Raw genomic sequence first — 14807 nt, 5'->3', positions numbered from 1 at the left:
GTGAGGTTAGACTTCATTGCGAGTGATGACGCCTTATTACGGGTAAACAATTCCTTTTGACGTATTACGGTAATGTTCGGTCTTTGTTTAATTACGACGTTGTGCTTTGAGGAAACAATAGATGTATTTGATGTGAGATTGGACTTTATTGCCAGTGCGGATACCTTCTTACAGGTAAGTAATGTATGTATAACGTATTGTGGGTATGTTTAGTCTTTGAAGAGTTACGGCGTTGTGCTTTGGGGACACAAAATAGATGCATATGTATATGATTATTTACTGTGTTTTACACAATAATAAAATGTAAGTTTCTGCCTCTTAATCGGTATTTTTATGATGATATCATAGATAATTTTGATTTATTTAACTCCCACTTTGTCCTCAGCCGAGCGGCCACGTGCTGCAGGCGGCGCGCGCGGCGCTGCCGACGGTGGCGGACGCGCCCACCGCCAAGCACCTCACGCACACCACGCAGCAACTCACGGCCAGCTGTGCCGACCTCAGGTACGCTATTTGTCCTCAGCCGAGCGGCCACGTGCTGCAGGCGGCGCGCGCGGCGCTGCCGACGGTGGCGGACGCGCCCACCGCCAAGCACCTCACGCACACCACGCAGCAACTCACGGCCAGCTGTGCCGACCTCAGGTACGCTATTTGTCCTCAGCCGAGCGGCCACGTGCTGCAGGCGGCGCGCGCGGCGCTGCCGACGGTGGCGGACGCGCCCACCGCCAAGCACCTCACGCACACCACGCAGCAACTCACGGCCAGCTGTGCCGACCTCAGGTACGCTGTTTATATCGATCGTCTAATTTTAAGAAACAAAAGATATATTTTAACTTAGTTCTACACGTTTGTTAGTGGTATGAAATTTACTCATAGTTTTTAACACTTTAACGAACATAAGGGTGCCATCAATGATGCAAAATTAAATCCTAAAAAACTTCGCAATAAAGTTCGAAATCATAGTGGGAAATACATAATATTATATCCCCTTGGCCGCCTGGCTTACAAATTAGTATTTTAATAATGTTTCGTATCTGGTATTTAATTTTTCTAACAGTGGTGAAGTAAATAAATTGGGTTTTGCTTGGTAACAAAGTTTTTCTCTCTTGTTTTGTCTTTACGCCGATGAAGATTTCACTTTTGAATCATGAACTTCACTTGTGGTTTAATTTTTGAATATTTCAGTTTCAATATAACTAGTATACTATTAAGTAGATTAGTATATTGTTAAGTAATATATGTATAGCTGCAAACTTATGTTCAGGTCTGCCGTGAGTCGTGCCCGTATCTCGTGCAAGGGTCTGGAACTCGACGCCGCCGCAGAAATCATTCGTTCCCTGCAAGACGAACTGGACGAACTTGATGAAGCCGCGAGGGCTTTCGATTTGAAACCTCTGCCAGGACAAAGTGTAAGTTTTCATTGTTTTTGTTTATTTTTTTATTTCAACGTCATCATTATTTCTTTTTTTGCAAGGGCTATGTCAGGCTCTACAGCCTATATATCACTGCGACCATTCCTGATCTATTCTGATCGCCACCTACTACAACTCTCGATCCAAACCTGCAACTTCAAACAGATACAGGATCTTACTAACTCCTCCGGGCGTAATATGTGTCTGCCCAGGATTGAGTCACGAGTACGCATTAGGCAAGGGCACTCTGCGAGGATGTGCAAAGGCGTCTCCTCTGCCTCCATACAGAGTCTGCACCGCCCCATGTCACGTTTCCCCATAGTGAGCATGTGCTTATTTAGGCCGCAGTGCCCAGTAAGCACCCTTACCAAGTTGCGCAGTTGGTTCCTAGACAGCGTCATCATTATTTAGGTTCTGAGGTAGGTTCATCATCATCAGAGACTATATTTAACCCCGCAAGCGCTTATGGTTAGTCGTGCTCGAAATGTAAAGTTCTAGAACTCGACTGCTGCTGCTGAAATCATTTGTTCCTTGCAAGACGAGCTGGACGAAAGCTGCGAGGGCTTTCAATTTGAAACCCTTGCCGGGACTGGACGTATCTGTAGTTATTCGATTGAATTATTTGCACAGGTATAACAGTACACACGAAAATCTTACAACTTTGCAAATTGAACTTGAACTGGGGCTGTTTTTAAGTTTCAGGTACAATAAAAGCTACAAATAAAAAGAGAATATAGAATTTCTAAATATTATTTCTGATCCTTATCATGATTGGGGTGTTGTGGGCCTTTGAGTGCCACGTCGACCTAACAGTGATCTATTGTGACGGCCTTTTAAAGTTCATTACTAATGCCCGTGGAATCCAGGAAGTTCCAGATCCTTTCGGCCGTAATGTTCTGTACCTCATAGGGTTGCAATACATGCCGCCCTAAGTGGGTACTTCTTTTTGACATTAGTGGTCCACAGGAACAGAATGTGCATTGCAGTCTCCTCGGACTCCTGGCAGAACCTGCATGTCGCGTCTTGTTGCTTTCCAATTAAAAACATGTGTCTCAACTCACAGTGTCTCGTCAGTATTCTTAACAGTTTTGCTGTTGAGCCCTTTGATTAGACCTTTCGAGTGTTCTTGTCCTTCGATTTCTCTCGTTACCATCGTCAACTCTTCCATGAATTAGACTGTAATACTGGAATTGTACTGGACATTCAGGCGGAGTGGGCGCGCTCCACCATGGCGTCCGCGTCCCGAGCGGCCGCCGGCTGCACGGCGCAGCTCGTGTCGGCGGCGCGGCGCCAGGACCCGCCGGGCTGCGGGGAGGCCGCCGCCAGCCTGTCCGCCGCCTTGCGCCAGTGGACCGGCGGGGTCAGGGCCGCCGCCCACGCTGATGCTGAACACACCCCCAGGTAAGCACCTGGATAACTACCATGGCCGCCGCCAGACTCTCCGCTGCTTTACGACAGTGGACTGATAGTTACTCTTACTCACATGACAGACAAATTTACACTCAGGTGATGAATACTCGTTGGCATAAGTAGGGCCAATGACATTGAGCATACACCCACTGTAGAAACTTATGGAAAGCAGAAATTAAAACACAAATATTTAGATCGGAAATATGGATTTATCTCGTGAATGTAACTTAAATACGATACTGATTATTTGCTAAACATAATTGGACCATATAATCGAGCAAGATCTTAGACCAATTAATCACCATATCAAACTATTAGTAGAAATAGAGATCCGAAAAAAAAACTTTCAATCCAAGAACAATATCTCAAACATGTTAATTTGGTCGTAATGATATTAATATAAATTTCATTTTGACACTTGGAGAAACTTTATACCTCCAAATTTTATTAGTATTATTACTCTGATATTGGGGACCTTTTACATCCCAAGATTTAATTCATTTAATTTAATGTATTTTTAACCATATAGATTATTATAATGTAATGTTTACCCAGGTATTGGCTGTTGTATTTATAAATGTTGTTATGTATTTTTCATGTCACTATAAATACTGTAAATGTTGTATTGACTTGTAAAAGAGCCCTTGAGGCCTACTTGCAGAATAAATTTATGAATTTTATCAAATACATCGTTATCCCGTCATCAAATCGAGATTTCATTCTGTAATTTGACTATCATTGCTATGACCAGACTTATATTCTTATCCACTGAGATGTATCTGTTAGACTAACATCCACCGGGCGCGAGGTGCTCCACTCTTCGCTGACGCTGGTGGAGACCGTGAAGACCTACCTGTCCACGTCCGAGCGCGTCGACATCGCGGCCATCGTGTCCATCGCTAAGGACGTGACTCAGGTAAAACATGGTAACTGTTATAACCTGTCACGGTATTTACAGTGGCAACACTGAGATAGGTACTGTCATGAACGTCATGTAAGGAACTCGTGTTATATAGCCCTAAATAAACCGTAATTAATTAATTTACAGTTTTATTTGGCGCCAAAATATAATAGTCACTGTCTATAAAACAATACAGTCATTCGACGATGCCGTCTAGACAAGGCAATCGTGCGAGGGGCGAGGGGATGGTCGTGTGTACCCGAGCTGCATACATCGATATTGTTAGTAGCTCGGTACTACTTACAGGGATGCCCATATTGTTTAATCCAGCTGTCCTTTTGAGCAGTTGTGTAAAAGTCTGTGACAACCCTACTTTTTCTGCGGTGTCGGCATGTACGCAAACTTTTTACACTGTGACATGGTATACTTTTTATCATAAATATTAGGGTTGCGTCGTGAACGTTGAACACTTTAAGCTGTGATACACCAATTTTGGGTACTTAAAGCTTTTCAACGGGTTTTCATTAATATGCCATCAGGTCAATCAGACCAACAATTATGCATTCTTTTATTGTTATATTTACATATATTTGTAGCATGTTTATTCAAAAGTTGCATTTCATTAATTTCAGAGACTGTACACTTTTGTTTTTGTTTGACATTCATTCATCGTTACTTCTGTTCTCCTCATTTCCTCAAAGGTTAACTGGAAGAGATCCTATACAGGGATAAGTTCGCCTTTGTTGTATTTAATTTACTCTGTAACTTTGTTTATCGTGTTTTTATTTGTATGTACAATCAAGTTTATACATACATACGAGTGGTTCAAAAATGCTCTGCAAATTTTATGATAACTTAGTTAAATACTCACGGACGAACAAACGAAATAAATATTTGTAAAAATGTCCAAATGTATTCAAACTTTTTTATGTTCTTCACCAACCATCATACAGACTTCCAAGTTTAAAATATTCCTTAGTTTGTCTTTCCAATGTAATGATTATGGTACAGAATCTCGACACGAGCCTGGAGGCGGTGCCTTCCCACTCGGAGCTGCACGCCGCCATGGAGAACATCAACGAGACCCTCAATATTCTCAACATGGGCGAATTCCCGCCCAGCGACCGTACTTATGGGTAAGCACTTTTAATGTATTTCATGATTTAGGTTTATAGATAATCTTTGACAAAAAAGAACCTAGTTCACTGCAGTATTTGCCATGATTATGTTCTCTCTATGTTAGTATTCTCCGGGTTGCATTCTAAACGTGCGCTGGGTCCGGTTTTGAAACTTAGTCCCAATAATTGGCAGCATTTGCATCCGACCAGAGGGTAAACAAGTTCGGTTTCCTGGTGATGTTTACGTGCATCGAATTTTTCATTAAATTTATGTTAGTTGAGTTTTGAATTGATTGCCAATTCGAAAAATAAAATATTGATAGTGAACAGATATAATATCCTTGTTTTATGTTCAATTCACAAATAAATACCCTAAAACTATAGTGAAACACATAAAACTTTCGCGTTTTGAACTCACATTAAACCAAATTTATAGCGATTTTGTTACCTGTATTTACCGACGTCTCGACGCAGGTTTCACTGCTCGGTTATAAATGTAATGTAATGTAGTGAAACACACCCAACTTGTCAGTAGGAAAAGGCGCGAAATACATATTCTCTATGGGAACTCTCTCTAACTCCTCGCGCCTACATTTTTTTATTTGCCGCCTTTTTCTACTGACAAGGTCGTTGTCCAGACAGGGTAAGGAAACGGGCTAAAGTTATGACTAATAACCCACTTTTTTACAGCGAACTCCAATCCGAGCTAAACGCGGCCGCCGTAGGCCTCAACTCGGCCTCCTCCGAGGTGGTACAAGGCATCGAGTCCCCCTCGGCCCTCGCTGACAACTCCAGACACTTCGGAGACGCCTTCAACCGTCTGTTGGGCGTCGGTATGGAGATGGCGGGGCAGACTGAGGTGAGTTCTAGGCCTCTAGCCCTCCTTTTAACCATCTTTTGGGACTTGGGTACAAATACTGAGGTATGAAGGTAGGCCTCAGCTCAGCCTCATCGGGAGTCGTAGAAGTATTTCATGTACGATAGACAGAGGTGTCTTCTAGGCCTCTTTAGGTCTCCTTTTATCCATCTGTTGGGACTTGGGTATAAAAGCTATAGGCCTCAACACGACCTCATCAGAAATCATACAAGGAATAGAGCCGCCTTCAGCTCTCGCTGAAAACTCCAAACACTTCGGAAACGCTTTCAACCGTCTGTTGGGCGTCGGTATGGAGATGGCGGGACAGACTGAGGTGAGGTCTAGGCCTCTTTAGACCTCAACTTGGGCTTTTATAGGTCTACCACTTATATCAGGCGGTTGGTAAAGAAGTTGTGCTGTGATTATTTTGGAATTTATACTAGTTTATTACATTTTTACTTAATATATAATTCAAATCAGCTTCATGCAGTCAAGCTTTCAACTTGTACCATCGTCCTCACTGTTAACTGTCCATCGGTGGGCAATTAAGATAAGGGTGTTGCTGTTTGTACTATGTTGTGGCGTTAAAGTAATGTATATTCTTTCTTTTTTCTTTCCACCAGTTACCGTACCGACCAACCAACAACCTTAGTTTAACGGTAGACCTTATAACTGTCTCTTGGGCAAAAATTTCAGATGTCTATTGCTGAATGCTAGGGAAACTATTTATAGTCAAGTTATTCCATTAATACTTAAAAATTGTTCATTTTTAAATATTCTTTTTTTTTCTGCACTTATGTTGGAAAATATTTTAGTCAAAAATCAAATCCATAAATCTTAAGTCGTATCCAGGATTATTAACACACTTACATATTATATCCTTACAGAAGAGACTACTTATATCTGCGTGTATGTAACTCAAAGCTCTTTCATTCACAGGACCGCGAGGCCCAAACCCTGATGGTCAACTCCATGAAATCCGTGACCATCAACTCTTCGAAACTGCTGACGGTCGCCAAGTCTGTCAGCCAGGACCTGACCCGTCCGAATGCCAAGAACCAGCTCGCTGCTGCCGCGAGGGCGGTCACAGAAAGCATCAATAGACTTGTGAGTTACCCATCTTCATAATAAAACACCTCATTGTAACAAAACAATATAGAACACACAAACAACGCCATGAAATTCGTGATCATCAACTCTTCGAAACTGCTGACGGTCGCCAAGTCTGTCAGCCAGGACCTGACCCGTCCGAATGCCAAGAACCAGCTCGCTGCTGCCGCGAGGGCTGTCACAGAAAGCATCAACAGACTTGTGAGTTACCCATCTTCATAATAAAACACCTCATTGTAACAAAACAATATAGAACACACAAACAACGCCATGAAATTCGTGATCATCAACTCTTCGAAACTGCTGACGGTCGCCAAGTCTGTCAGCCAGGACCTGACCCGTCCGAATGCCAAGAACCAGCTCGCTGCTGCCGCGAGGGCGGTCACAGAAAGCATCAATAGACTTGTGAGTTACCCATCTTCATAATAAAACACCTCATTGTAACAAAACAATATAGAACACACAAACAACGCCATGAAATTCGTGATCATCAACTCTTCGAAACTGCTGACGGTCGCCAAGTCTGTCAGCCAGGACCTGACCCGTCCGAATGCCAAGAACCAGCTCGCTGCTGCCGCGAGGGCGGTCACAGAAAGCATCAATAGACTTGTGAGTTACCCATCTTCATAATAAAACACCTCATTGTAACAAAACAATATAGAACACACAAACAACGCCATGAAATTCGTGATCATCAACTCTTCGAAACTGCTGGGGGTCGCCAAGTCTGTCAGCCCGGATCCCTTTGTTAGTCATAACTCTGAAACCGTTAAATTTCAGGAATTTCCTTAGGTTATCCGATAGATAGGTTAGGTTTGTTTTATGGCAATTCTGAAAAGTTACGCGTTTTTGAGAAAAATATAATTATGGCTAACGAAAATGCGGACAAACAATACATTACGACTTAAAACTTTATGGGAAACAATAGGGACCCCTGTCAGCCAGGACCTGACGCATCCTAATGCCAAGAACCAGCTCGCTGTTGCCGCGAGGGCTGTCACAGAAAGCATCAATAGATTTGTGAGTTACTTTGTTTTGAAACTTGGTGAATTGACGGTTGACTTCGAAATACGTCCAGTCTTTAAAATACTCCAATAGGCGGAGCCGCGTAGAATGAGCATCGTGAGGAAATATCGTGAAGCAGCACAGTTTTGTGAAGGCATATGTTGCCGGAGGCATCTTGGTTATATTATAAGTATGCTTTGCTTCATTTCCTTTTTTACTTTATTGCAAACCATGGTACATATGTGTTACAAATGATTAAAGTATCACATGGACCTGGACAGGGTATAGCAAGTATATTCTTAAAAATAATTCTTAAAACAAATGAAATGGGGTGATAACAGTTTTGCCATTATAGATGCCTATTTTCCAGGAACTCTGCAACAGAATATTATTCTTTCTGGCTTTCTGAATTAATAGCGTTTTTGATTTTGTAGTTAATAAGTTGTTGGTTGTGATATTTCGTATATTTATTGCTATTTGGTTTGGTTCATATGAGGTATATCTTCATAGATTGAGATTTCCACGGCAATTTCCTGGCGAGGCAATTCGTTCGTTGAACCGCGTATTTACAAATGAATTCGTGCTAAAATTGGTTAGTGACTGGCAATAAAACGAAAGATTTTGTTGACATAGAAATTCAGTTCATTCATTCAGTTTAATGTTTCCATCTGTATATCGTGTCATTCACTAAGACGCCTGCCATGACTCGTATTGTCACATTATTAAAGGTTATATTTGACGAATCTGTACGTCATCGTGGGTGACACAAACTAATATTATAACCTTTTTTTTTTTCGAGGTTAAATTTCGTTCGGCGGGCGGGTTTAGGGTCGGCAACGCGCATGTAACTCCTCTGGAGTTGCAGGCGTACATAGGCTACGGAGACTGCTTACCATCAGGCGGGCCGTATGCTTGTTTGCCACCAACGTAGTATAAAAAAAATATTAGAAGAATTTAGTCTAATTAAGCATTAGGAATAAATGATATTTGTTGTAGTACAACAAAGATTGAACCCCCAGGTGGACGTGTGCACCGAGGCGGCTCCGGGCCAGAAGGAATGCGCGGCCGCCGTGCGCAGCATCCAGGCCTCCCGCGTGCTGCTGGACGCGCCCGCCCAGCCCCTCAGCGAGCTCGGCTACTTCGCCAACGTCGACGCCTGCGTGGCGCACAGCAAGGCCCTCAGTAAGTTACCTCTATCATGTAATATCAGAATAACTACCTACTTATGGAGGCACGTATTGCAACCCTATGACGTGTAGAACATTGCGGCCCAAAGGATCTGGAACAATCCTGGATGCAACGGGCATTAGTAAGGAACTTGAAAGGGCCGTCACAATAGATCACTGACTGGTCGACGTGGTACTCAAAGGCCCGAAACACCCCTAATAATAAGTTTTAACTTATCACGAAGTTAACAGATAGGCAGGTCTAATGTCGCTAAAATTGAATTGTGACTTCATGACGAGCCGATCCTGCATGCACACGTAGTCGCTTATTTTTTTTTTTTTTAGAAACAAAGGGTCTTATAAAACATGTAATTAAATAAGCTACCAGCTAGAATTTCTTATGATATAGACCTATAGTTTCCTATATGTGAAACATTTTATAATAAACTTAATACTATAAATTAAATTAAATTATCATGTATTTCGACCATCTGCGATCATACAACAAAATAAATAAATAGATTAATTAATTAATAAAATTTAACAACATTATGATTACATTAAAATTATATATAACAAATTGCTAAAATTACATATCAATGTTAGTATTAGTACCTACTTATCTTACATCTACTTAGTGTTAGTATACATTACATATAATAAATATTACTGCAGTGCGCACCATGTATTGGGTAATATTTATTATATGGTTCAGATACGCACCATCCAACCTGCTTGCAAACATTGCTAGGATGCTGTTGGTGCTGGCTCTCACCCTGCTGATCAGCGAGGCGCAGCAACGAATATATGAATGGCTATTCGAGTATAATAACTGTAAAACATAACAAATACTGTGACAGCTAAACCAAATTATAACACTCATTTAATAAAGAATCAACCTTTTTCTTAAATAATCTAATACTTATATGGTTTAAGCCATTTCGCTATTTGTGAATATTCAGTATCGCGTGTGGACTGTAGGAAATCGGCGTGTAATGACAGTTTTGTCATAGCGACCCAATCTCCGGCTATCTATCAACTTTATGTTTGTAATATATGCTTTAAATCAACATCATCATCTAAATTCATGGGGAACTGGATTGTGAAACGGAGTATTTACCATGTAGATTTTGTAGTTTAGCACTGCCCATGTTTCGGTATCAATGAAAATGCTAAAAAAAACCTACCTAATAGATGAAAAACTATGGTTTTTCAATATTTTTTCCTGAATGTGATTGAATAAGAAGCCACTAATAAGCTATTTGTCACAGGCGAAGGCATGTCCAGCATGGCGACATCAGTGAAGCGCTCGGAGCACGCGCAGTTCTGCCGCGCCGTGCGCGCCGTGGCCGACGCCGTGCTGGGGCTGGTGGACTGCACGGCTCAGGCCGCCTACTGGGTAACTACTCGTACACAACCTGCCTGATATAATAAGGCACGTCCAGCATGGCGACATCAGTGAAGCGCTCGGAGCACGCGCAGTTCTGCCGCGCCGTGCGCGCCGTGGCCGACGCCGTGCTGGGGCTGGTGGACTGCACGGCTCAGGCCGCCTACTGGGTAACTACTCGTACACAACCTGCCTGATATAATAAGGCACGTCCAGCATGGCGACATCAGTGAAGCGCTCGGAGCACGCGCAGTTCTGCCGCGCCGTGCGCGCCGTGGCCGACGCCGTGCTGGGGCTGGTGGACTGCACGGCTCAGGCCGCCTACTGGGTAACTACTCGTACACAACCTGCCTGATATAATAAGGCACGTCCAGCATGGCGACATCAGTGAAGCGCTCGGAGCACGCGCAGTTCTGCCGCGCCGTGCGCGCCGTGGCCGACGCCGTGCTGGGGCTGGTGGACTGCACGGCTCAGGCCGCCTACTGGGTAACTACTCGTACACAACCTGCCTGATATAATAAGGCACGTCCAGCATGGCGACATCAGTGAAGCGCTCGGAGCACGCGCAGTTCTGCCGCGCCGTGCGCGCCGTGGCCGACGCCGTGCTGGGGCTGGTGGACTGCACGGCTCAGGCCGCCTACTGGGTAACTACTCGTACACAACCTGCCTGATATAATAAGGCACGTCCAGCATGGCGACATCAGTGAAGCGCTCGGAGCACGCGCAGTTCTGCCGCGCCGTGCGCGCCGTGGCCGACGCCGTGCTGGGGCTGGTGGACTGCACGGCTCAGGCCGCCTACTGGGTAACTACTCGTACACAACCTGCCTGATATAATAAGGCACGTCCAGCATGGCGACATCAGTGAAGCGCTCGGAGCACGCGCAGTTCTGCCGCGCCGTGCGCGCCGTGGCCGACGCCGTGCTGGGGCTGGTGGACTGCACGGCTCAGGCCGCCTACTGGGTAACTACTCGTACACAACCTGCCTGATATAATAAGGCACGTCCAGCATGGCGACATCAGTGAAGCGCTCGGAGCACGCGCAGTTCTGCCGCGCCGTGCGCGCCGTGGCCGACGCCGTGCTGGGGCTGGTGGACTGCACGGCTCAGGCCGCCTACTGGGTAACTACTCGTACACAACCTGCCTGATATAATAAGGCACGTCCAGCATGGCGACATCAGTGAAGCGCTCGGAGCACGCGCAGTTCTGCCGCGCCGTGCGCGCCGTGGCCGACGCCGTGCTGGGGCTGGTGGACTGCACGGCTCAGGCCGCCTACTGGGTAACTACTCGTACACAACCTGCCTGATATAATAAGGCACGTCCAGCATGGCGACATCAGTGAAGCGCTCGGAGCACGCGCAGTTCTGCCGCGCCGTGCGCGCCGTGGCCGACGCCGTGCTGGGGCTGGTGGACTGCACGGCTCAGGCCGCCTACTGGGTAACTACTCGTACACAACCTGCCTGATATAATAAGGCACGTCCAGCATGGCGACATCAGTGAAGCGCTCGGAGCACGCGCAGTTCTGCCGCGCCGTGCGCGCCGTGGCCGACGCCGTGCTGGGGCTGGTGGACTGCACGGCTCAGGCCGCCTACTGGGTAACTACTCGTACACAACCTGCCTGATATAATAAGGCACGTCCAGCATGGCGACATCAGTGAAGCGCTCGGAGCACGCGCAGTTCTGCCGCGCCGTGCGCGCCGTGGCCGACGCCGTGCTGGGGCTGGTGGACTGCACGGCTCAGGCCGCCTACTGGGTAACTACTCGTACACAACCTGCCTGATATAATAAGGCACGTCCAGCATGGCGACATCAGTGAAGCGCTCGGAGCACGCGCAGTTCTGCCGCGCCGTGCGCGCCGTGGCCGACGCCGTGCTGGGGCTGGTGGACTGCACGGCTCAGGCCGCCTACTGGGTAACTACTCGTACACAACCTGCCTGATATAATAAGGCACGTCCAGCATGGCGACATCAGTGAAGCGCTCGGAGCACGCGCAGTTCTGCCGCGCCGTGCGCGCCGTGGCCGACGCCGTGCTGGGGCTGGTGGACTGCACGGCTCAGGCCGCCTACTGGGTAACTACTCGTACACAACCTGCCTGATATAATAAGGCACGTCCAGCATGGCGACATCAGTGAAGCGCTCGGAGCACGCGCAGTTCTGCCGCGCCGTGCGCGCCGTGGCCGACGCCGTGCTGGGGCTGGTGGACTGCACGGCTCAGGCCGCCTACTGGGTAACTACTCGTACACAACCTGCCTGATATAATAAGGCACGTCCAGCATGGCGACATCAGTGAAGCGCTCGGAGCACGCGCAGTTCTGCCGCGCCGTGCGCGCCGTGGCCGACGCCGTGCTGGGGCTGGTGGACTGCACGGCTCAGGCCGCCTACTGGGTAACTACTCGTACACAACCTGCCTGATATAATAAGGCACGTCCAGCATGGCGACATCAGTGAAGCGCTCGGAGCACGCGCAGTTCTGCCGCGCCGTGCGCGCCGTGGCCGACGCCGTGCTGGGGCTGGTGGACTGCACGGCTCAGGCCGCCTACTGGGTAACTACTCGTACACAACCTGCCTGATATAATAAGGCACGTCCAGCATGGCGACATCAGTGAAGCGCTCGGAGCACGCGCAGTTCTGCCGCGCCGTGCGCGCCGTGGCCGACGCCGTGCTGGGGCTGGTGGACTGCACGGCTCAGGCCGCCTACTGGGTAACAACTCGTACACAACCTGCCTGATATAATAGACATTATTAAAATACTAATACTAGAAAAGTATTGCCAAAAGAGTGTAACATAAGGATCAATTACAAACGTTTAATAGTTTAGTCACCATAGAACTTGTGGAGCCGCACGGCGCCATATTCTTTAGCTTTTGAATTCTTGATTTGACAACGTTTCATAGTATTTTTTTATTTATAATTTAATATAATAAAATTGAACAAATTTGATGTTACATTTTGGTGCCGTGACCAGGATTAAGAGGGAAGAATAAGTTTGCGATCCTAACTAAGTTACGATACTTTTTTTATGAAATTTCCATTTCCGAAGAAAACGGTTTCCATTAGATAAATCTAACAAATCACTTTGATTTTGATGTCGATCGCTTCCGCATAAGATATTCAACGTTTATAAATAAATTTCGCTTTAAACAATAATGTATCGCAAATTAAAAAAAAAGAAAACCTATAAACCTAGTTTATCATTGTAATAACATACTAAAAAATCATGTAGAATGGAAAATATTTAGAAGTGGAAAAGCATTTTCTCTTTTTGTATTGTTTTCGTGAGTTTCCCTAATATTTATAACTCAAACTTGTTCATTATCATAATTTTGATTTGATCATTTGTATGATTTTTTGATATGACATATATATATATATATATATATATCTTTTATCATTTTTCTATAAAGAAAAGTAGCTACTGTATGTAATTACACGATTTCTATAGTAATCTAAATTGTATTTTATTTTTCTTATTTAATGGAATACCCTCCTCCAATTCAGGGGGGATTTAAATCTTCTCAGGTCAGAGGTGTAGGGTTAGAGCCGGTGTAGCTTTATTTGACGTTCATAAGCGCATTGTAATATGACTACTTGAATAATAAACTATCTTTATCTCTTTATTGTGGACGTATCTGTTCAGTGATTGACGTTCACGGCAACGATTATACGTGTATGTAATTGAGCAGGTGGCCGTGTCGGACCCGACGTCCGTGGCGGGGCGGCCGGGGCTGGTGGACCAGGCGCAGTTCGCGCGCGCGGCCGTGGCCATCGAGCAGGCCTGCCAGGCCCTCGCCGACCCGACTAGCGATCAACAACAGGTCAGTATTTTTTTAGTTCCTTCCTTCAGGTTAGCAATTAAACAACTGAGTTTTTTAAAGCCCCATAATATCTATAGACTATAGTTACTATCACCAGCATGGCCTAATAGAGTATTGTCACTCATCTCATCACTTCCAGAATTATTTCGCGGTTCTAAAACTTGAATTCTAATATTAGTTCTAATAAAGCACGAAAAGTCGCGAGTTCAAACCTCCTCGGCGGTAAATAATTGTAATTATTCTGTTTAGGGAAAAAGTGCAAACTGAGGGTCAAATTTTATGTCCAGTATTTTGGACTGCGTGGACAAAGGTCAAAAATAAAAACAGAAATTCCACAATGCTTTCATTTATTCAAACGAAAGCCAAGGATCGTAATAAATAATCAATATAATTAACTTTTCTGCAATATGCTCGGAAATGTTCACCTTATTCTAGGAAAAATAGTACGGGAAGTTCTTCGTTATGGTCGAACAAAAAAATTCAAACCATTATTGTCGTATTTTAAGGACGATAAATTATTACTGTATTGTTTTTTACTTTTTAAAAACATTATCCACTAAGAAAAACACAAACAGCCAATGATTATAGCCGCGTCTACACGACGCGGTCAGCATCATTTCAAGCTATAGG

General features: G+C 45.1%; 1 protein-coding gene across 1 annotated transcript in view; it reads left to right on the top strand.

The window, feature by feature from the left end:
* LOC133532287 (talin-1) overlaps window positions 1-14807 on the top strand; it is a 165395-nt gene that overhangs the window by 99334 nt on the left and 51254 nt on the right. Inside the window, exons 28-37 of the mRNA XM_061870891.1 lie at window positions 386-504; window positions 1265-1409; window positions 2620-2813; window positions 3609-3738; window positions 4735-4859; window positions 5532-5700; window positions 6637-6804; window positions 8832-8994; window positions 10250-10377; window positions 14046-14177. Coding sequence (XP_061726875.1) covers window positions 386-504; window positions 1265-1409; window positions 2620-2813; window positions 3609-3738; window positions 4735-4859; window positions 5532-5700; window positions 6637-6804; window positions 8832-8994; window positions 10250-10377; window positions 14046-14177 — 1473 coding nt within the window. The remainder of the gene's footprint in view (window positions 1-385; window positions 505-1264; window positions 1410-2619; window positions 2814-3608; window positions 3739-4734; window positions 4860-5531; window positions 5701-6636; window positions 6805-8831; window positions 8995-10249; window positions 10378-14045; window positions 14178-14807) is intronic.

Source organism: Cydia pomonella, chromosome 26 (assembly GCF_033807575.1).
Source record: "Cydia pomonella isolate Wapato2018A chromosome 26, ilCydPomo1, whole genome shotgun sequence".
Lineage (NCBI taxonomy): Eukaryota > Metazoa > Arthropoda > Insecta > Lepidoptera > Tortricidae > Cydia > Cydia pomonella.
This window is presented reverse-complemented; position numbering and strand designations above follow the sequence as displayed.